Source organism: Rhinolophus hipposideros (genome assembly GCF_964194185.1).
Source record: "Rhinolophus hipposideros genome assembly, chromosome: 1".
NCBI classification, from domain to species: Eukaryota; Metazoa; Chordata; class Mammalia; order Chiroptera; family Rhinolophidae; genus Rhinolophus; species Rhinolophus hipposideros.
Genome location: NC_138047.1, coordinates 37309282 through 37333682, shown reverse-complemented (window position 1 = coordinate 37333682; position 24401 = coordinate 37309282). Strand labels below are relative to the sequence as shown.

Below are 24401 nucleotides of genomic sequence, written 5' to 3'. Positions count from 1 at the left end.
ATTCAGTGCTCTGTATGAAGGAAAAAAAGCCATCTTTACATATTGATAAAAGGCCAAAACTTAAGTTTCCATAAAGACATTAAAGGTATCTGATCCTGAGAATACTTATTAGTCAGACACCAGTAAGGAAAGCTGATGTTAGATTGGTCCCGTGAACATATGGTTAAACCCAAACCAGCCATCTGACAAGTGGAAACTTAATGTCTAAAATACTTGTGGGAAATCAGTTAAAGTATGTTTGTCCGGTTACCTTGGAGGATGTTAGGGACGAAGCAATTAAGTTTGTTGGAAGACTGCTTCAAGTTCAATTTTCATTGGATTTAGCTCCATTTTCAATTTAAAACATGCAAAATTCACTCTACATAAAATTGTTCAAGAAAATAAGGCAAGAATAACAATTCCCCATGAGATAATAATTAACAGAAACCACACAGTTGCAAATGCAGAGGCATGCTTGGCTGGCCCTCCCTCCAGCCAGGTAGAGGCAACTTGCTCTCAGTGGCCTCCTCATGGCACCAGTTCGCTCATGGCTGAAAAGTCTTTCAAGGGTTTAAACAAGCTTCCAAGTCAAACACATCCTCTACTTGACAATCTACGAGTCCACCTTTGGAGGGTGTGCCAGAGTACATATGGAAGTTATCCTGAGAGCTTGTCTGGGACTCAGAGCTGCTTTCTGTGGATTCAGTCTTGGGATGAAGGCCAGCTTGTCATAGGTGCCTCTGGACTTCTTTTATACAGTGGTCATAGGCAATGACGTGCTTTCCATAGTTGATCTGCTTCTGTCTTCTCGTCGGGACACTTTCAACTGTCTCCAAGTCGGCGAGTACTGCAGACATCAACTCCTTCAAATCAACTTCCCGATGATGACTTTCTCTCTATTCCAAAGTCATTTATAAGGAGTTTTCTTTTATATTTTGCAATTTCTTTCACTCTGGTCCTCATTTCATCTTCTTCAACTGTACTTGCAGTTGTGCAGAACTGGGCTTTGAGCCTTCAGGAAGGGTAAAGCTGTCAGGTCTGCGGGACCCCCTGTTGGCTTTGCGAGGCCCCTGGCCCTGCACAAGCAGTGGGCTCTGCACTTGTCCCCAAGGCTCCAACTCGTGCCCAAGGCTCTAAATCATAAGAAGTGAAGGAGGGGCAACACCCCAGGCATTCTTTATTTTCCTTCTTTACATCCACTAAAGAGGTTTGGAGTTACCTGGCTTCTCTCTTGGTCCGTAACACCCAACTAAGAGCCTTCCCCATGAATAGCTTTCCCTCTTCTTAGAAAGCAGTAATCCTGGTTTTAGCCTGGATAGCAAAGGCCTCATAGAGGGGAAAAAGACACACATACAACAGATCTAGCTATCTAAAAGATTCACACCTACTTTTTATACTCCCTAACTTGGAAGGTTTTTGCTTTTTGTTGTTTTAATTTTTATTAGTTATTCATTTACACGGTTCAGAGTTAAATACTTCTACAAGTTTGTTCCCCAAAAAAGCAGTTCCTCATCCCTTACTACCTATTTTCCCTCCAGAGGCAACTACTTTCAACTTTTAACTGCTTATTTTAGTATTTATTCCATGTCTTTATATATACATATGCATTGTTGCTACTTCTTGATTTTTCAGTTTTAAGCGACATATATTGATTCACCAGTTTAGAATAAGACCAAGTTCTCTTTTCTTGACCTCACCTCACATGTTCACTCTTCCCATCTCCTAATAATAGTTATATCACAAAATGGTTTAGCTCAATAGTCAGTTTTAACATCACTATAACTATGTAAATGCTCTTCACAGTTGAGCCATGTAGTAAACTACAATTGCTTTTTCTTTTCTGTACAGTTTTCAGTGTTACCGTAGAGTTAACAATATTCTTTTGTTTTTTCATTTACTTGGTTTTCTGTGACTGTTCACAACTTGTTTTCAGTTCTCTAGATCACAAGATGTCTAGATTTCCCAGCTATTCTACCAATTTATCTTTGTGAAAAAGTTTGTCCTAGAGCTGTGTGACACCCTCCCAACTAAACCAGCTCTCCTGTGGCCCTGGTGCACAGCTGTTACTAGTGTTTCCAAATTCCTGACATTTTGGAACCTTCAGGAATTGAGAACGGGAAATCTTAGTTCCCGAGAATTCTCGAGAATTCCCGAAATAATCTTTTTAATTTAATTTTTATCGATCATCTGTAATAATGGCTGTAACAGTAAATGTTAATAAACAGAAAAGCCGTAGAGAAGGTGGGGTAACTGGGGTTCATGGCCCCGGTGAAGTCTTTCAGAGTTTTCGAGACACTCCCATATGCAAAAGGTCGATGCAAAACTTGAGTAAATAAAATTTCCTAAATGGAGGTCAACTGGAATTCCAAGACTAGTGCATCGCTTGCCCTGAGCGCTAAACAGGGGTCACTATGATATCATTTTGGCTAGATTTCTGTTATATTTCAGGTTTTCTCAAAATATAAACAATGTAATTAATACAAACTTTATGTAACCAAACCTTATAGTATACAGTGAGTTTTTACAGATATCCTAATCTCATTTAAATATTTTATTAAATTAAACATTAATAGAAAACAAATGCAAATATTATTCATTTGAAAACTTAAAAAATACTTCAAACAGTTTTTATTTGTCATTTTTAAAATGAAACTTTAAGAAACATAGAGCAAAAAAAAAAAAAAAAAAAAAAAAAAAAAAAAAAAAAAAAAAACATAGAGCATTAATTGCCCGATCAGACAATCGTGATCTTCTCTTTGTAACAAATATACTTGATGTGGAAAAATTTCTTTCATTTTCTGTAGATGTTGGTCGAATTGTTATGAGTGAGTCTAAAAGCATCTTCAAGTTGGGAGTGAGAGAATGTATTGCTTCATATAAGCTCATTTCCTTCCTTAAAGAAGCAAATATTTTGTCTGCACGCATAGGGCTGGGCTTTGATGTCAAAATTGATAATGTTTTAGTCATTTCACACTTCAGATCAGATTTTGACTTAATGTCAGAACTCTCTATAAGGACATCCTTTATTTCTTCTCTTGGAACTTCTTCTGCTGTAAATGTTCCTTTAAAATGTCTTTCCATTAATGACTTCGCCAATCATGCAATTTCATTCTTACCTGACAAAGCAAAAAAATTCATCCTCTTCCATCTCACATAGACAACTAATGTTGCTCAAGTACTTTGTGAGAGACACAAGATCTTTATTTCTATGTTTAACCAATTCAAATTTTATTCCCTTTAAAAGCATTAAGAAAAAATTAAGAAAGACCTATATTGTGCCCCGAATATTTACAGCTAAAAAGTGCCACAAAACATTATGATATGAGACTAGAAATTATTGTAATATTGGAATAAAATATTAGCAGGGCAAGTTGTTTTAAATAGACTGACTTACCCACTGTTGCTGAGAGAGCCACGTACACTCACATACATCACAGTCGTCAGCTGCAAACAAACTGATCGAATGTGGTTGGTGGTATCCGCTGTCACTTTGTAGAAATGATTCATCATAGAGAACAGAACACAGTTGGTATTTACACAGAGAAGTATTTGTTTTCACAACCCAGGATTTGACTACAATGTCATATTAAGGTAAACTACCTTAGATTTCCTTAGTTCACCCAAAGATGACATTGTAGTCAAATTCTGAGTTGTGAAAATAAGTATTTCTCTGTGTAAATACAAACTGTCTTCTGTTCTCATGATCAAATGAGCTCAATTTACAAGAGCTAAAATTAGCTGGTCATGTGACCTCTGATTCTGGCATTACCACGTGCATGTCTGGTGGCGTGTAACATTGTAACACAGTGTAACTTTAGATAGCAATAAATAGGAAACATGTCGAGGAGATACATTGTGAGTAGTACCTTTATTTCCCATTGTGGGTATTACTGGGTTCAAAGAGCTGATTTTCCCGATTTCTCCACCAACTTTTCTTGGGATTCAGGAACGAGAAAGCGAAAAAAATTCCCGAGAACGGGCGGGAAAGAATTCTCGCCTGGAAACCCTAGCTGTCACCCTGAGATTTCCCTTCACTGTTATCCTGGAAGTTACTTTTGCCTCTCTTATGTCCTGGATCTCCTGCTTTTAATACTCCAAATCTTAGTCTTCTTTCTTGGTTTATGCCTTCATTTTGATGAAAAACAGTTCATTGTTTAATAACTAAGAAAAAGTAGGAGATAAAATTTTTGAAGACAAATTTTTAAAGATATCCTACTTGACTGATTGGGTGGCTATAGAATGCTGGCTTGGTAATGATTTCCCTTCTGAATTTAAAGTCATTGTGTCAATGCCTTCCCGTTCTGCTGTTTGTGAGTTATATAAATGTCTAACCACTATGCTGTATATCTGAAACTCATAATATTGAATGTCAACTGTAACTGAATGTCTTTTTAATTAAAAAAATACTGCTATTAGCGTGTTATACATGAGTGGATTACCCATCAATAATTTACATTGTGTGAAAATATCCAGGATACACAAAAAGATGTGGACTTTGAAAGGAATTTATAATATACCCTCACATAATTACAAGGTACTTTAATCCAGGACTGCTATAAACAATATCCCGTCAAGCATAAAATAAAGTGCCCATAACAAAACAAAACAAACAAACAAAAAAGCTAAACATGCCTTTGCTGACAATCTACTAAAGTAGAGAATAGAAATGCACAGGGCATCGTACAAAGTTTTGGCTATCCCTAAAAAAGCGAAGAACTAACAGAAACTATGTTAAAAACAAAGAATACTATACTAATAAAAAGAGTTAGTAACCCTTATTAAAAACTGATCTCCTAGGAAAATTTATCACAGTTAAATTACAAATCTATTTTTTGTTCTTAATATCACAGTAATTTGAAAAATTTTTGCCTTAGGTTTGATTGAATTTAGACATATAAAGTATCAGCTCTAACTTCGTAACAAGAGAAGATAGTTTTTAAAACATTCTTTCCTCAGACTCATCTATTTTTACATCGAGTTATCAGAGATATGATACTCCCATTATACGAGGTCTGACAATTAAGTTTGAGAACTTGCCACCGTGTGCTTACATTGGCAGCGCTGTACAAACAGCTTGGTAAGGTTTCATAACCTTGGTACATCAGTGTCTCATAGCTGAGCTCATGTCAATATGTGGTGGTGTCTTGCTGAGTGGCGTTCATTATTGTGGTTGCGTGTTTCTGTGTGCTGTCGCAAGAATGTCTAAACCTGAATTAGAGCAACAAACAAACATTAAATTTCTTGTTCAACTTGGCAACAGTGGAAGTGAAATCAGGGACATGTTAGTCCAAGTTTATGGGGATAATGCCATGAAGAAAATGGCAGTGTACAAGTGGATTAAACGTTTTTCTGAGGGGAGAACGAATCACTGATAAAGAGAGGTTAGGGCAGCCAGTAACGAGCAGAACTGACGAAAACATTGCAGAAATTCGAATTGTGCATCAAAATCGTCGGCTGACTATGAGAAGCATAGCAAACAAAGTAAACATCACTAGAGACACAGGAAAATGTTAACTGAAAATCTTGGCATGAGAAAGGTCTGTGCAAAAATGGTCCTATAGGAGCTCTTGCATCACGACAATGCACCAGCTCACACTGCACTGTCTGTGAGGTAGTTTTTAGCCAGTAAACAAATAACTGTATTGGAACACCCTCCCTACTCACCTGGCCCCCAGTGACTTTTTTTACCCAAAGATAAAGGAAATATTGAAAGAAAGACCTTTTGATGACATTCAGGACATCAAGGGTAATATGATGACAGCTCTGATGTCCATTCCAGAAAAAGAGTTCCAAAATTACTTTGAAGGGTGGACTAGGCACTGGCATCGGCGCATAGCTTCCGAAGGGGAGTACTTCGAAGGTGACCTAGTGATATTCAGCAATGAGGTATGTAGCACTTTTTCTAGGACGAGTTCGCGAACTTAATTGTCAAACCTCATATTTCTATACCCACAAAAGTCTGATTTAATTTATAAGGTCTTAGTTTTGTTTTCCATCTAAGCCATTTTTTAAGATCACAAGTCCTAGTATATGCTGATTCTAAAAGAAATATCATTCACAAGAAACACACTTCTGATCACTGTATCTAGATACTGAGTCAACAGAAAACCTTATGTGCTACCAACCATCAAATATTTAAGCAGATATTTGTACCTGCCTTTATTAACTCACCAATGGTAATATACCCCTGTACAAGAGTATTCTAAAACAGCAATGAAATGTTGTTATAATGTATGACATAACAATATACTTAATAATGGTCAAATTTCTCCTTTTGTCCATAAAAAGTATAATACATAAACAGCTCACAAATTCAAGATTATAGATTAGGAAAGTCTTAAAAATCCCACAATTCAAATCTCACCACAATCCAAAGCCTGTTGTTCAGAAATCTGCCTCTGTCAAATAATTAATTTGGATTTGGAAATGCTTTATGTGGAGATTTTTATTGTCATGCCATTTGGCAGACTAGGATTTGAAATACATTACAACAGAAACTGACTTCATAGCAATTTATCAGGTAAACAAGCTCCATATAACTAATGACTATATGCTTTAACACAGAACAAAAAAGGCTGTATTCGAATGTGTTACCCACCCATGATGTGGGGAATTTCACCAACATAAATCTAACATAAAGACAAATTTATCTCTACTAAAAGAATTGCTGTAAGCATTTTAACCATTACAACTTAAAACCACTGTTGAATTTCAATTATGAAATGACTTTAGTGACCATCAGATGACAATCTTCCAATAACCAACATTTTCACAGAAACAGGATGGAAGTAGTACAGTTCAGTTCTGAATAGGACTGTCCTGTTCATCTCACCAGATTGATCAGTCTTCTCATCGCATGTTCATGAGAGCAAACACATTCACAGGGATCGAATCCACCTTCTGCCATGATTACACAGCTTGATCTAAGTTCACGGTTTAAACCTAGGAGGAAGGAAAAAACATAAGACTACTATTCAGTTATTTTGTCTTGAGCTATGAAAATTTTATATATTGTACAGATTCACAATAGCTCTCTTAACTTAGTTCTTATTTATTAATGACCTGTATGTATGAATTTATTACTACTCTTATATGAATTAATTTATTATATGAATTATAAATCTATGCAAATGATTGTACCCCTTCTGCCATCAGACTGATTTCCTATGAAAGTGACTGTCTTCAGATGCTCTGTACTGGCCCCACCTGGGAAGCTGATGATGCCAGAGCCTTACTCTGCTTAATTACTTATTTAATTTTGTTCGCTCCAGTACTGCTATGGACTGAATATTTATGTCCCTCCTAAAACTCGTCTGTTGAAGCCGTAATCCCCAATGTGATGGTATTTGGAGGTAAGGTCTTTGGGAGATAATTAGGTCACGTGAGTAGAGCCATCATGAATGGGATCAGTGGCCTTAAAGAAAAAAGTTGAGAGAAATGATCTCTCTTCTCCACCATGTGCAGATACAGCAGGAAGGCAGCCCTCTACACACCAGGGAGAGGGTCTTGCACCAAACGATGAATCTGTGGGCACCTTGATCGTGGAGCTCCCAGGCTCCAGAACTACGGTGGTGTGCTATCACAGCCTCAGCGGACTAAGACAACTTTGCTGCCTTTATCCTATACAAAGAAAACCCTTGGAAAGGAAAAAAATGAGTTATCTAAAATGATACAAAGGGTTCTCTGGGTTTGTTTTTTTTTTGGGGGGGGGAGCAGGGGTTGGACATGAATTAACATTACTTAACCTGACAAGGGACACAAAATAGCTGGGGAGATTTTAAAAAATAAAATAACAAGTAGCAGGCCAAGATGGAATACTATCAATATTTAAGAGGGAACAGACAGATCAATGCAACAATTCATAAATTAACTTAAAGGAACTACATTTATTCATTCAAAAACTATTTAGCACCTTTTCATGGCTTTAGAAATATAAAAGTGAACAGACTGACATAGTCCTCACCCACAGAATGAGAGAACATACTCTAATGGTGTTCACATTCTAATGGTGGAGACATATACTAATCTCTTTAAAATTATAAATACAAATTTGTAAATGCTACAAAAGATAAGAACCAAAACACTAAAAAGACAACCCACAGAATGAGAGAAAACATATCCAAATCATGTATCTGATAAAGACTTAATATGCAGCATACATAAAGAACCCCTCTAACTCATTAACAAAAACTACTCAAAAATGGGTAAAGGGGGCTGGCCTGGTGGCTCAGGCGGTTGGAGCTCCATGCTCCTAACTCCAAAGGCTACCGGTTCGATTCCCACATGGGCCAGTGGGCTCTCAACCTCAAGGTTGCCAGTTCGATTCCTCGACTCCCGCAAGGGATGGTGGGCAGCGCCCCCTGCAACTAAGATTGAACACGGCACCTTGAGCTGAGCTGCCTCCCGGATGGCTCAGTTAGTTGGAGTGCGTCCTCTCAACCACAAGGTTGCCGGTTTGACTCCCGCAAGGGATGGTGGGCTGTGCCCCCTGCAACTAGAAAAGGGCAACTGCACCTGGAGCTGAGCTGCGCCCTCCACAACTAAGACTGAAAGGACAACAACTTGAAGCTGAATGGCACCCTCCCCAACTAGTATTGAAAGGACAACAACTTGACTTGGAAGAAAAAGGCCTGGAAGTACATGCTGTTCCCCAATAAAGTCCTGTTCCCCTTCCCCAATAAAAAAAAAAGAGCAAAAAAACCTGAACAGACATTTCTTCAAAGATACACAAAAAGCCAATAAGCAAATAAAAAAATGCTCAATGTTATTACTCATTAGAGAAATACAAATCAAAACCACAATGAGATAACCTTTCACACCTATTAGGTTGACTATACTAAAAAAATAGAAATAAGTGATGTGGAGATATTAGAACCCTCCTATATTGGTAGTGGGGACGTAAAATGGTGTAGCCTCTCTGGAAAAGTTTGATGGTTCCTCAAAAAGTTAAACAGATAAGGGGAGGTGGGGACTGGAAGGCGAGTGGAGTTGCAGGCAACCTAAGCTGAAAAGTCTAACTCTCCAGAAGTAGGAAATATCAGTATAAATCCTGACCACTTCAGAGTTTTGCCCACTGTGTCCACATCTTTTTCTGAAAATTGATTATCTTTCACGTTAGAGAACTAACTGCACATATCCAACACAGAAAACCCTGAAAGTAAATATACTCCACCCTTATATGTAGATAAAGTTCACCCTTGGAAAGCCTTTTTCTCAATTGTCTTTTCAAATTGTCCACAAGGGGGAAAAAGGCTCGGACTGTACTGGTGTGGAGCTCAGCAAGTGTCCACTGCTTACAAACACTTTCTTACCCTCTTTCCTCCCGATTTGTGCCTCCTCAGGCCAATGATAAAACGTCTGGTGAAATGAAAGGATGGTGAAATGAAAGGATACTGTACTAAGATTTTTAAAAATGAAATTCAAATACTAAAATGCCTAATACCTATCCAGTTCTGTAGCCTCTAAACATGGAAATGCTGAAAAAGTACAACAGGTCCTCCAATAAGGTGCTTTCATTGTTAACACTGCTGAGAAAAAAAACCTGATTTATGGCAGGAGCCATTGTCTGTCTGGAGTCTGCATGTTTTCCCCTTGTCTGCACAGGTGTTCTCTGGGAACACCCCAAAGACGTTCATGTGAAGTGAACTGGTGTGTCTGTCTCAATTGTCCCAGTGTGAAAGAGGGAGAGGGAGGGGGAGAATGAGTGTGTGTGTGTGTGTGTGTGTGTGTGTGTGTGTGTAAGGGTGTCCTGTCCAAGGAGGGTTCCCGCCTTGCACCCTGAGCTGCCAGGAGAGGATCCAGCCACCTGTGACCCTGAACAGGAACAAGAGGGCTAGAAAATAATTACCTTGTTTTTATTAATCTTTCTTAAATGTATATATAGCTCACATGTATTTCAATGATTAATATTACAAGTGTTTTAGGTCTTTACTTAGAAGTTCGGTGATATTTTTGTGACCAGAAATATGCCATAGGAATTTAACTCTTATTTATATCAATTAGCCTATAGTAAAATTGGTTTCTTTATACTGTGTTTCACTTAACGTTGCAGTTTCCAAGAACCTATCAATAACATTAGCTGAGGACTTACGTACTAGCAAACTGACTTTTATAAGGAAAGGGAGACTTGCTTTTATGGCCCATAAAAACTGTAAAACACAGCTTTTAACTCTTTTTGATCCATCTGGTTAACAAAATTAGATTCTACCACTACCATCACCCTCCTGGCCCCCCACCCAAGAAAAACAGCTTCTTAAGGGCAGGAACCTATCTTAGTCACCTCTTTTTGCAAACACCTCCCTCACTGCTTAAGCCACAGCAATGAATAAATATTTACTGAATTTTGACAATGTTTATTTTCTCTGTTATCTATATGTACCAGGAACATGTCAATCAATGAGAATTTTAAAGTATACTCAGTTTTAATTAGCCTCCAGTAAAATGAGAAAATGTATTTATAAACAGGACATTCCTCAATAGTGCTATGCTTCTATGGAAATTTCGTCACGTAAACTTGAGCTTTTTAAGTACTATTCAGTTTTCAGATAATAGTTTCCACTTTAAAATTACCTTTGTTTAAAAAAAAATAGAAAAAAAATAGAATGGAAACAAGTTTTCTTTTAGCTAGGACCTCAGAACGTGTGTCAATGCACACCCAGCAGCTAAGCACTAGAGCAAAAATCTTAACCAACCCCACTCACATTTAAATACCATGGTGTCCAGAGACATGAGAAGCTGCGCTGGCCTGGGCAAAACAGAACCTGGGTCACTGAATCACAATTCTGATAAGTCAGCCTAGAAGAGTCCTCTGACAGAAGGTAATTTTAAAACAATGCTTTTGCCTTTCACGTTTCAGAGGAATTTTTCACCTCCCCGACACATATCCCTAACATGACAACTGTTAAATAACACCAAAGGCAAGGGCTTGAGCCCTGAAGACAACTGCTTTACCCAATTGGTCACAAAAGGTCTAAGTGAGAAAAATATGAACAGTGCGCTAAAAAAGTTCAAAATAATCCAGAGCAGGAGGGGGAGAAGTAAATATGGGCACAGATGAAATAGATTAAATAAAACGGGCTATGAGCTGATAATTACTGAAGTTGGGTCCTGGGGGGGATTCCTACACAATTTTACTTTTTTATATTTTTGAAATTTTCCATAATAAGTATTGACTATTTATATATCAGTATTTTCCTATTATAATTACTATCTGTGACAGCAATCTGACTCTTGGTCTAAATTCAGCAGGAGTTTATAGGTGACATTTTATGCAGCATACAGGACAAAACAGGTGCACACATGTAAAGATCCCAAACCACCCACTCCTAGACAACTCTTAGCACAAAAAAGCAGTGAAATAATGCACACTACGTTGGGAGGGCAAATAAAATCCCCCACCGTCCTCAAATTCAGGTCACTTCCTCCCTCCACAATTAACAAAACTTTCCTGGTAGAGTTCAGCTGTGATAAGTCAGTTGAGTCATCCTGTTTCTGTATGTGCTGAGGGAATTTTCCAGGCTGTTAATGAATTTATTGTCTGCTGTTAGAACCTTAAACACTGGAGCCCAAGCTGGGTGGGTTTAATTTACTTTACATCACCTTTGGGAGTCAAATTTAATTGCCTGCTTATAACTTTGGAAAAGGTGAAAAAGTAGATACTGTAATCTCACAATAGTGTTTTCTAGAATTACGCCATGGAAATACATGCTTATACATAGGATTGATTCTTGGGAATAAACTTCTCAAATGTGTTTCTTAATGAGGCCGAACACTCTTAGCAGGAAACAGTAAAACAGCGAAGTTATCAGTGTTACATATTTTTACCAGGTCAATGGTATCCCCAGAAGTACCTAGAGTAAAATGGAAAATGTCAACCTTCCCATTCCTCTCTCCCCAATTCTCCTCCCTTTCCCCAGAAGGACCACTTCCAGGTCTTTTTATAAGTATTTACACCCTTAATGTAAACAGATATACATGGGTTTTATGAGATCATTTTATACATGTTCTGCAACTTATACGTGTTCTGTAACACAAAAGCTTTGGAGACCCTACCATACATAAGGTTCTACTTCATTCTTTTTAACGGCTACATACTACTCCAAAACATGAACAATTTTAACATTCCTTCAGTAGAGATTACTTAAGGCCTTTCCAATTTTTTTTTTGTTAATATAATGTTGCAACAAACGTCTTTGGGCCCGTATTTCTATAGGACAGACTACAAAAAATGAAGTCTTCAGGTCTTAAAGACATTCACAAAAAACCACTACAAATTTTAATCCTATCAACAACACACAGTACATATTACAAATTGTATAGCATATTAACTAAGTACATATTATGAACTGTATAGCATATTAACTACATACAATGTTATTACTATCGCTAGTAGCACAATAATATATAGATATATTCAATTAACAAATGTTTGCCAGGATATCAGGACCAAACTGCTATTTTATTTTAAAGATTTTATTGGGGTAAGGGAACAGGACTTTATTGGGGAACAGTGTGTACTTCCAGGACTTTTTTCCAAATCAAGTTGTTGTCCTTTCAATCTTAGTTGTGGAGGGTGCTGTTCAGCTTCAAGTTGCTGTCCCTTCAGTCTTAGTTGTGGAGGGCACAGCTCAGCTCCAGGTCCAGTTGCCCTTTTCTAGTTGCAGGGGGCGCAGCCCACCATCCCTTGCGGGAGTCGAGGAATCGAACTGGCAACCTTATGGTTGAGAGGATGTGCTCCAACCAACTGAGCCATCTGGGAGCTCAATGGCAGCTCAGCTCAAGGTGCCGTGTTCTATCTTAGTTGCAGGGGGTGCTGCCCACCATCCCTTGCGAGATTCAAGGAGTTGAACCAGCAACCTTGTGGTTGAGAGCGCACTGGCCCATGTGGGAATCGAATCGACAGCCTTCGGAGTTAGGAGCATGGATCTCTAACCGCCTGAGCCACCGGGCTGGCCCCAAAAATGTTATCTTATTGATTATATTTCCCAATTCTAAAGAGGCTGTGAGGCTTTTCAAGTTTACATTTCTTCGTTTTCAAACTCTTTTTGTCTTACTGATTTTAGGAGCTCTTTATATTATTGAGTATTAATACACTGCTGTATCATAGTAGAATTGAGAACTTTTTATAGGTTGTTTCCCTTCCTTCTAAGTGGCACTAAAACCAGATTAATAAGGGTTTATTTTCACATGTTTTTTCAACTATTTATCTATCTTCTCAGACTACTAGCTAAAGAGTTAAAATTGCAAACCATAGAAAAATAAATCTAAAATCCCAATACAGCAATTGAAAATAACAATCAACAATAACATGAAGTATTGGGAGAGTATTTTCGTTTTTTTAAATGTTTTAACACACTAATTTCTTTCAGGGACATAGTAGAGGAACTGAAAGTTAATGATAAACCCTGAATTTTCTTTTGACAATTTTACTTCAGCTCTTTTATATTCGAGCTATTTTTTGCTGCCACCGCGGTTAAGAACACACATGTAGGAAAAAAAACAATGTCTTCAAACAAAGCCATTAAAGATTTAAGGGGGAAAGTGTTTATAGTGTGTGTGTGTGTGTTCATTTTCATTCCTTTTTCAGAAGAAAATATTTGATTTGGGATATGTGCTTTTAAGAAACTATTATAGTCTAAATTTCTTTTCTGTAAAAAGATACATTATAAATACCTAGGGGTAACAAAAATTCCCAAAATTTAATAAAATGTCAACACAGGTTTCAAGATTTAAAAAGTACTTTTCAAATATGTTAGCTATGTTTGTAACATGTTGCAAAATAGTAAGGATTTTAAAAGTGCTTTTAACACATAATTCTTGGGAGAATCAGGAATTTTAAAAGCAAATAAACTAATCATATGATAGATTAACCCATAATAGTTCTCACATTACTTTGAGATGGAACTACTATTACATGACTTTTACCTAAAATGACCTTACTTGTTTATTTACCAGTGGCTACAAATTTCCTCCCAGTAGAGAAATGTAACAGAATCAAGAAATAAACTGAAAGAAAACAATAGGACTAAGAATGATGTGGTCGTGAGATCTGAGAAAAAGAGAAAACCCTGAAGAGGATTAAAAATTAAGGGCTAGGCCCGGTGGCTCAGGCGGTTAGAGCTCCATGCTCCTAAATTCCAAGGCTGCCGGTTCACCGATTCCCACATGGGCCAGTGGGCTCTCAACCACAAGGTTGCCAGTTCAACTCCTCGAGTCCCGCAAAGGGTGGGCTATGCCCCCTGCAACTAGCAACAGCAACTGGACCTGGAGCTGAGCTGCACCCTCCACAACTAAGACTGAAAGGACAACAACTTGAAGCTGAACAGCACCCTCCACAACTAAGATTGAAAGGACAACAACTTGACTTGGAAAAAAGTCCTGGAAGTACACACTGTTCCCCAATAAAGTTCAAAAAAAAAATTACGGGCTAGTAAGCAAAATGTAAATAAATGTCTTACGTCTCTAAGGGACAAAAGAGTTAAAATAACCAAGAGTCTATAAAAAACTTTTGAAATAGGTAAAGCCCAAGGGAAAAGATAATTCTCCAAAGAGATATTACAGCTACTTAACATTTTCTTAAAGGTCACTTTAAGTCATCCAATAAATGCAAGTTAAAATGTGAACTTTCACTTAAACACAAAACACAAAAAAGTACAATGAAAGTTTAGTCATACATTAATTCTACAATTTACGACAACTCTTCTGGAATGTAATTTGTATCAAGAACTATAAAAACGTTCATATCAATGACGTGTCTTATCTGTGGCTTGCTTTAAAATATTTCAAGAGAGAGAACGGGACAAATCTTCCCTACAGAATTCCAAACAACGTTAGATTTATCCCCCTCCAGGCGGTGAAGCTTAACCCTCTCTCCCTTCCTTGAATGTGGACTGGACTTAGTGACTCATTTCTAAAGGATAGAATTACCTTAACCAAAAAAAAATCACTACCTAAACCAAACTTACACTACATTAACCAAAAAAAATCAGATAAACAACATTAGTGGTAAGTCGTGTTGATATCATGTACCTTTTGATATGATGTGAAGGGCACTTCACTTCTGTGATATTCTTCCCCAAAACCATGACACCAACTCAAATCATGAGAAAAATCATCAAACCCAAATTGAGGGGAATTATACAAAATATCTAACCAAACTCTTCAAAACTGTCAAGGACATCAACAAGGGAAGCCTACAAAACTCACTGACCAGAGAAGACAAAACAGACTAATGCACTTATAAATGATAAAAATAAATAGATTATTGCTGACATTTTACCTACTATCTTAAGTGAATAATATTGGGTAATGCACTATTAATCTCACAGTCATCCACTGTTCTCCAGAAATTTGGGGGATCACCCTCCCTGTAATTCTACCAAGAGGCTTACAAATTAATTTTGATTTGAAGCAGAGCGAGGCATTTCTGTCCTTCCATGAAGCATCCAACCCCTGTACATTTTATGACTTGGGAGCTTCTGGCTGCCTCAGCTTCATTGTGCTCCCAACATAAACTGAATGAAAGGTCCTTTCCTTTCCTTTCCTTCCCCTTCCCCTTCCTTTCCCCTTTCCTTTTTCCTTTCCTTCTCTTCCCTTCTTTTCCCTTCCCTTCCCTTCCCTTCCCTTTCCAAACAAATCCTCCCTGATACCCACATCAAAACAGAATGTCAACTTATCCTCTACACACCTCAGATTCATTCCTTACTTAAAAAAAAAAAAGGCAGTTCTAAGAACCCAAAATTTGTTTTTTCAACTTGATTTTTCCTTTTATTTTTTTCAAGGCTGAATAATAAAAATATTTACCCTTATTTAACCTCCCTACTCTTGCCAACCTCTAGTTTCCCCTCTTCTTCAATAAAGGCAGTTCCCTGTTCCAGCTTCCAGGAGCAATACTGCTAAGAATTTCACTTCCCTCATAAGCAATGAGTCACAAAACCAGTATGCTCAATGTGAAATTCTTGCAGTTAAGGGGCAAAAAAAGTAGAATTACTGTATGTCTACAATTTAAACCTAGGAAAGAATTACTCTACTTTAAAATGATTATATTGGTTAAGGTGATCAGATATTTTTTCTCATTTTCCTAATTGTCTATACTACATTTTCCTTTCTGAATTATATATTTACATACACATTTAAACAAAAGATTCTACCCAAAATAAATACTAAAGATTCATGTCAAACTCCCACAAATTAATAACTTAAAGACAAATTTTCACCTGTGAAAAAAAGCTTGCAAATGGTTTAAAACCTTAAGAATTTAGTATTTAAAAATAATTTATTATTGGTTGCCTCTGAAAAGGGGGCCTAAGTGGCAAGGGAATGTAGAAATAGTAAGGAAACTTTTTACTCTATACCGTTTGTGTCTTCTGAACTACTCACAAAATAATAACTTTCTAAAAGAATAACCTTACAATGAGCTTCTTGTTTTTCCCCCTACCAGAACCATTAGCTCTAGGGACAAACAATCTCAATTTTCTCTTGAACTGAATGTGCTAAATTGTCCTAACTCTCTATCTGACCCTCTGTAATCACTGAATTTTTGGGCTACAGTTTATAATAAAAAAGATTCTAAACTCTATAAAAAAATGTGTTACAAAATGAACCAAATCCCATCATCAATGAGAAATGACCAAATATAAACAGACCGTATGACGGATACTTCTAGAGTCAGCCTTTATCCTAAATCTGAAGTAATCATTCTTTACAAAATCAGTTTTCAAAGTTTACCTTTTCCTTCCCCTATCCACCCTCAGGTAGAAGCTTTAAATTTAGAGAATCAAAATAATAAAACAACAGTGTATGTGACACCAACTATTAATGTTGGTATAATGCTTTGTCAAATTGAGTTTAAAATAAAGGCAAATGAAAATTCATTTTATAATTCATTTTAAAATACACATAAAACAGAAGGGAAAAAAAGAAAAAAGATAAGGACTAGACTAATTTTTTTCAGGTGTTTTTCTAAGGCACATTCGGAATCAAAGACATCTAGATGCATACATACTACAGCTGGGATGGCAAGCAGAAAAAAGAAGGTGGAGAGAGGATAGGGATAAGAGATAACAGTATATCCAGCAAATAAGAAATCAATTTTTCTTTCTAGAATTTTCTGAACATGCCAATCATAAAATATACTTATTTATATTTATATATCAAAACTTGAATCACAGGGATGGCCCAGTGGCTCAGGTGGTTGGAGCTCTGGGGTCCTAACGCCGAAAGCTGCCGGTTGGATTCCCACATGGGCCAGTGGGCTCTCAACCACAAGGTTGCTGGTTCGATTCCTCGACTCCCACAAAGGATGGTGGGCTGTGGAAATAACAACGGCAACTGGACCTGGACCTGAGCTGTGCCCTCTACAACTAAGATTGAAAGAACAACAACTTGACTTGGAAAAAGACCTGGAAGTACACACTGTTCCCCAATGAAGTCCTGTTCCCCTTCCCCAATAAAATCTTTTTAAAAAAAATCCTGAATCACAAATAAATGAGGAAGGAATCAATATTTCAATAAATGGCCCTAGGGAAATGGTCCTGCTAGCAATTAAGGAAAAACACTTATCAGCAATTCTAGAAGACAATTTAGGTGAATATTGTGAAGAACTTCCAAAAGATACATACTATGGAAAATATCAACAAATTTACAACATAAGAATGTGTGCATAAAAATAAATAAATTAATTAATTAAATTAAAAGAGCAAAAGAATTAGGGGAAAAAATTCCACTAATATGGCTGGCAAAAGACAGATTAATAACAGTATATGCAAACAGACCCTTAAATAAGAGTCTGCATTTGATATCACAAACTATAATAACTTTTATAGCAATACGAATTCAGAAGTTAAAAATGCTTGTGTCCTCTGAATAATTCCACTTCTAACGTTCTATAACAAAAAACAAAAAAATAATCTGGGGTGGCCAATAGCTCTGCTCTGAACAACAGGGTTGCCGGTTCAATTCCCACATGGGCCAGTGAGCTGTGCCCTCCACAACTAGATTGAAAGACAACAACTTGGAGCTGATGAGCCCTAGAGAAACATACTGTTCCCAAATATTCCCCAATAAAAAAATTTTTTTAAATCTAAGATGTACAGAGATGGTTATCATAGCTTTATAATAGTGAAATATTGGAACAATCTAAATGTCTGGCTAAAAGGGAATGTTTAAATTACGATACTGTGTTTCCCAGAAAATCAGACCAAGCTGGACAATCAACTCTAAAATTTAACTAAAAATTAACTCTAAAAATTAGCTCTAAAAATTAACGTAAGACCCAGTCTTATATTATGTTACATTACATTGTATTATATAATACCGGGTCTTATATTATAGTAAAATAAGACCAGGTCTTATATTAATTTTTGTTCCAAAAGACGCACTAGAGTTGACTGTCCGAATAGGTTTTATTTTCGGGGAAACACGGTACATACTGTAGCCAAATGTTTCATTTTCTTTCATAATGACATGGAGAAATGATCACAACACAATATAAAAGTATTCCAAATAGGATATAAAAATAAGCACAGCACATGCAAATAAGTTTAAAAAGCACACACTTGAAAAACAAAACTTTAACATTGGTTATCCCTTGGTGATATGATTTTACTTTTTATTTTGTACATTTTATTTTTCAAATATCGTACAATGATCATATATTACCTCATAACCAGGAAAAAAAATTTGGATGCAGCAGCTAAGTCCAGGAAAACTTAACTCAGATTTTTCAATAAATAAATGGCAAAAATAAGTAAAACTTTAAGAGATGGCAGGGATATGATTACAGTTTGAGAGGTTTAAGAGATATCAATCAAATGCCACGTATAGACCTTGTTTGAATCCTGATTCAAACAAACATAATAAAGGACATTTCCTGGACAATGTTCCTGGAACAACCAAGAACTTTGAACACTGACTGGATTAAATGACATTTAGCAATTACTAATTTTTTTAAACATAACTACAATGTCAATTATCAAATCTAAAGAGTCCTTCTCTTTGAGAGGTCCCACTAAGTATTTTTATTTAAAGAGATATAATGCCTGGGATCTAATTGAAAATAATGCTGCAAAGGGGGCAGTATAGACAAAATAAAACAGCCATGAGTTGAATAACTGTTGAATCCAGCTGATTGGGTACAGAGGGATTCATTATACTATTCTACCTTTTAGTACTAAAAATTTCAAACATACCACTTTTTAAATACTTTTTTATAGAAAAACAAAACAAAAACTCCTTCACTCCCCGCCCCCCCCCCATGCAAACACAGGGCTCTTCTAGAGAAAGCAGGGATGACCAAGACTAATTCAAGGTCAGAATGAAAACTCTCTACTGTGATTTTAAGAAGGTGATTTACGATGAAATCACCTTTTCAAATAGCCAGTCAAATCTTTACAGTGATCAAAAATGATTATCAAAATTCTTCCCATTTAAAAATTACAAATAAAAACCCACAGCAAGAGCAAAAGCCAAGTAACAATTTAGAATGCATGCAATTTGTTTTTATAAGACAGAAAATAGAGATGCTTGCCAATAAAATGGGGAACTCAGCAGAAGTGTTCTAAAAAGAAATGGGGAACTCCGAAGAGGCATTTATCTAAAAAGCATCAATGCTATTGATTAGAGCTCCAAAGTTATAAAACCATGGAAGTGAATCATATGACAGAAACTGCTGTAACTGTCTGCAGGATATTCAGGAAACCTACACTTGAGTTCGCTCTCTCTTTTTAACCTTATTCCCAATTATATATTGCAGGGGTAATTACTCACCTCTAAAAAAAGTATTTTTCAAGAACTAGCTTCCTGACCCCAAGTTTTTACCCAGTAGCCAATCAGAAAACTGATCAACCAAATGAGCAGAGATATCCCAAAACTCGGGCTACCTTTCATATTAAACAGGGAGAACAAAATATTTATCTATCAATTTCAGTATTACTATCATATTATACTGTACACTAATGTACTATAATAAGTAGTTGGGATTACTTTTATCAAATGACCCAACATCTCAAGGTAATAAGGCGTTCAAATTCACTCATATACAATACTTTTTTTGCAACATATTAATTTGCTTTATTCTTTTATCAGAAACAGACCTCAAACATAGCTATAGCTAATAATAGTTTGTTATTAGCTTTACTAACTACTTTCACATCCTAAAAACCACCCTTCTGACAAAGTCAAAGCAGGAAAATTATTCCTGCTTCAAAATGAGGAAAATAGGTTCAGATAAGCTAGCAATTTAACTATGACACATCTGGTACGAAACAGACCTTGGACAGGAAGTCACAATGTAAATTCCTGACCAGAACTCATTCCATATCTGTCTAATATGATCAGCTATGCTAGTTACATTAATTTCACCCCTATAAAGACAACTGTAGAGCAATACAGAAATTAGGTAACTATCAGTTGACTCCCTATTACTTCTTATTAAAGACATATTTTTCTGTTAAACTACATTTGCATCTTTGATGGGAAGTGGACAAGGAAAGGATGCAGATTCAAATTCATATCAATCAATCATTATTTGTTTAAAAATGTGATAAAGCTACACCTGGGGGAAGTTAAAGACATTTCAAAAATTTAAATATTGAAATAAACCCTAAATATCACAATTCTCTGTGCTTAAAAGAGTTAAGACTCCCTGAATTCTATCATGACATTTTTTTTCACTGTTTATGATTCCATTTACATTAAGTGTCCAGAATAGACAAATCCACAGAAACAGAAATGAGGTTACTGATTGCCAGGGGCTGGAGAGATAAGAGGTGAGTGCTAATAGGTATGTAGTTTCTTATGGGGGTGATGAAATGTTCTGGAATTAGTGTACAACGTTGTGAATATACTAAAACCCACTAAAATTTATACTTTAAAAAGGTGAATTTTATGGGATGAATTGGGATTCATTTTATGGGATTGAATTATATTTCAACTTAAAAGCAAAAAAGTCCCTTCAAGTATTCTCATCACACATTCTAGGAGTGAGGTAATTTCATTAAGAGGCTAGGTGATACCAACATGCAAACAGATTGTAGTAATACAAAACAATTGTTAAAATGACCATATATATTTAAATGATTATATGTAAAAAGAATAAGCTACAAGTCTAGTTAAGAGGGAAAAAATGGCATTTTCCTTGGAGTTTTCCAAATCAATATTTGTTTTTCTGCTTTTTATTTTTTTGTACTGTCTCTAAATCGGGGGTCGAGGGTGTGGAGAGCAGTAGAGAAAGATGGGCTATATTACCATCTGGTCCTTTTCCCTCAACAACTTTAATCTTTGAAGCTGTCACCTCCATTTACTATATCACATGAACTTACTCTGCATAACTGGTAGCAAAACTAGCTGCAACATAGCTCTTTTGCTATGATTTTCATCAATTCTTTTTTTCAACAGCCACTTCTTATATGAGTGTGAAACAGGAGAAAACAATTTATAAGAAATTGGAAAAAAGAGGTAGTGACATTTAACATTAATATTTCAAAGACTCAGGTTGAATTTTAAGTACCACAGTCCCAGGAATGTGACACTTGGAAAGTTCTGCAGTCTTAACTCATTATCTTTGAGGTTGCAGACACACTTGGCAGACATTAGCTCAGATACTCCCCTGAGTGTACTTGCGGAAAAACACCCCTTGCACCTTCCCAAAAATTTCATAATCCACCGATATTAGGGTGTCCCCTTCTACCATACTCATGCTCAAACCCTCTAGGTCCGGCACAACACCCCGACCACCACTGCAACGATTCATGACATTTTTTTAAAAATTCTAATTTATAGCCAAGCAATTATAGTTACAAATTCCTTATAATATTCCCTATACTGATCCAATAAGGTACCATATATTGTTCCATCCAGTAGTATTTATAAGAGTAAAATATAAGGGGCCGGCCTGAGCGGTTGGAGCTCCGTGCTCCTAACTCCAAAGGCTGCCGGTTCGATTCCCACATGGGCCAGTGGGCTCTTAACCACAAGGTTGCCAGTTCAATTCCTCGAATCCCGCAAGGGATGGTGGGCTGCAGCCCCTGCAACTAAGATTGAACACAGCACCTTGAGCTGAGCTGCCTCCCGGATGGCTCAGTTGTTTGGAGCGTGTCCTCTCAACCACAAGGTTGCCAGTTCGACTCTCGCAAGGGATGGTGGGCTATGCCCCCTGCAACTAGCAATAGCAACTGGACCCGGAGCTGAGCTGCGCCTTCCACAACTAAGACTGAAAGGACAACAACTTGACTTGGAAAAAGTCTTGGAAGTACACACTGTTCCCCAATAAAGTCCTGTTCCCCTTCCCCAATAAAATCCTTAAAAAAAAAAAAAAGAGTAAAATATAATAAAAACCACCTCTGAAAGTCTTATCATAAAATGTTTTTACAGGAAAACAAAAAGCTTAAAGACACGAGTGGCACAGGCGGTTGGAGCTCTGTGCTCCTAACGCCAAAGGCTGCCGGTTCGATTCCCACATGGGCCAGTGGGCTCTCAACCACAAGGTTGCCAGTTCAACTCCTCGAGTCCCACAAGGGATAGTGGGCTCTGCCCCCTGCAACTAAGATTGAACACGGAACCTTGAACTGAGCTGCCGCTGAGCTCCCGGATGGCTCAGTTGGTTGGAGCAGGTCCTCTCAACCACAAGGTTGCCGGTTCAACTCCTCGAGTCCCACAAGGGATGGTGGGCTCCGCCACCTGCAACTAAAATTGAACACGGCGCCTTGAGCTGAGCTGCTGCTGAGCTCCAGGATGCTTCAATTGGTTAGAGCGCATCCTCTCAACCACAAAGGTTGCCAGTTCAACTCCTGCAAGGATGGTGGGCTGTGCCCCCTGCAACTAGCAACGGCAACTGGACCTGGAGCTGAGCTGCGCCCTCCACAACTAAGATTGAATGAACAATAACTTGACTTTGAAAAAACCCTGGAAATACACACTGTTCCCCAAAAAAGTCCTAGTCCCCTTCTCCAATAAAATATTTTTTAAAAAAGGAAGCTTAAAGATACTCTTTCAGAGGCCACATTATTCAAAAGGAAGAGACTAGAGCAAGCTAGAAAAACATGACAACAAATGTTAATTCTCCATCAGTACAATGGGAACGTATACAGGAAACAAGCTGGCATGATCAGGATGTCTTTGCAAGGTATCACTGTATAGAGATCAGGTATAGATTAGAGGGTGCCAAGTCCTCATTTATTCATATTCAACAAATCGCAACTTCACAAATAGCACTATTAAAATTTGGGGGATGCACCAGGTTTCACCCACTCATTTAAAGAGGAAAGAACTGATGTCCAGAGAGCTTCAGTGACTTAGCTGAAGTCACACCGCAGAGAAGCGATTCAAACCTATGTCGTTCTCACTTCTTCTTTCCTGAAAAGGATATAGCTAACAAGTCCACAGGGAACTAAGTGAGTGGCAGAGAGTTCTGAGAAGGATACAGAAAAAATAAACAGCAGCCCTTACTTCCAAGTGCTGGCAATCAAGTTAATTATTAATTATAATTAATTCTATGACAATAATATAATTACATACCAATTAGTCAAAATAAATGTCACAGACAAATGATTTCTGTGATAACCTCTCTGGAGAAAGCTCAAATTCAAAGAAAAGGAGAACTACTTCTCTCCTATTAAAAGCTTAACTTTCAAGGTCATCAAGAATTTTCTTATTTCCTTAATTCCCCCATTTCTCTGCAGCACAGGTCTCTATTAAAGGTCCACCCTGGGGCTGCTATCACTTTTCTGGACATTCTCAGTTAATGTGACCCTATTTTCCTATGTCTTAGACATTACCTTCTCTTTCCTCAGTGACCCTTTTATTCCTTACCAGTATTTGATCATATTCTAGGAATCACCCTAGCAACGCTTGCTAAAACGTCATGGGATAGCAAAAAGGAATACACCTTAGATAAATGATTCAAGTTGTGGCACTACACAGAGGAATGGATAAATTGCTTAGCTTCTCTGTGACTTCTTCAGTTTCTCTAACAAAACAGGAATGTTAACTGAAACTATTCATTTTAAAGGGTTGTTGCGAGGATCAAGTGAGAATTTGTAAGAGTGCTTTATAAACTGTAAAATGCTCTGGGCCAATTCAACTCTGAGCCCTTAGATTTGAAACGTATCTTCAACCCTCAAGCCCAAGTTCTTATATACTGCTTTGGACTGTTTGTATTTCCCTGGAGCTCAGCTATCACTCTTAGGCATAAAAGGGAAAGGGAGAAAGAAGTCTTCTGTTCTGAATTTTAGTCCCTCACCTAAGGATTTCTTGTCCTTCCCTGGTAGTTCCTTACTCCTGGTACAATCCCAAAGATTCTCTCAAGGTCCAGAGGTAAAATTTATTATAAATGGTCAAAGGAAAACTTTTCAAATGTTTATATTCAATATCATAACCCAAAGTTTCACATTACGGAAATGTTTTCTAAAATTTCTACTCAAGAGTAT

At 37.2% G+C, this 24401-nt stretch overlaps 1 protein-coding gene across 2 annotated transcripts in view; it reads right to left on the bottom strand.

Annotated features, from left to right (window-relative positions):
- Positions 1-24401, bottom strand: part of SMIM14 (small integral membrane protein 14) — a 99727-nt gene that overhangs the window by 30427 nt on the left and 44899 nt on the right. For both annotated transcript variants that reach the window (XM_081057743.1, XM_081057744.1), the window contains one exon: positions 6812-6921. In XM_081057743.1, the coding sequence (XP_080913869.1) occupies positions 6812-6921 (110 nt within the window). The remainder of the gene's footprint in view (positions 1-6811; positions 6922-24401) is intronic.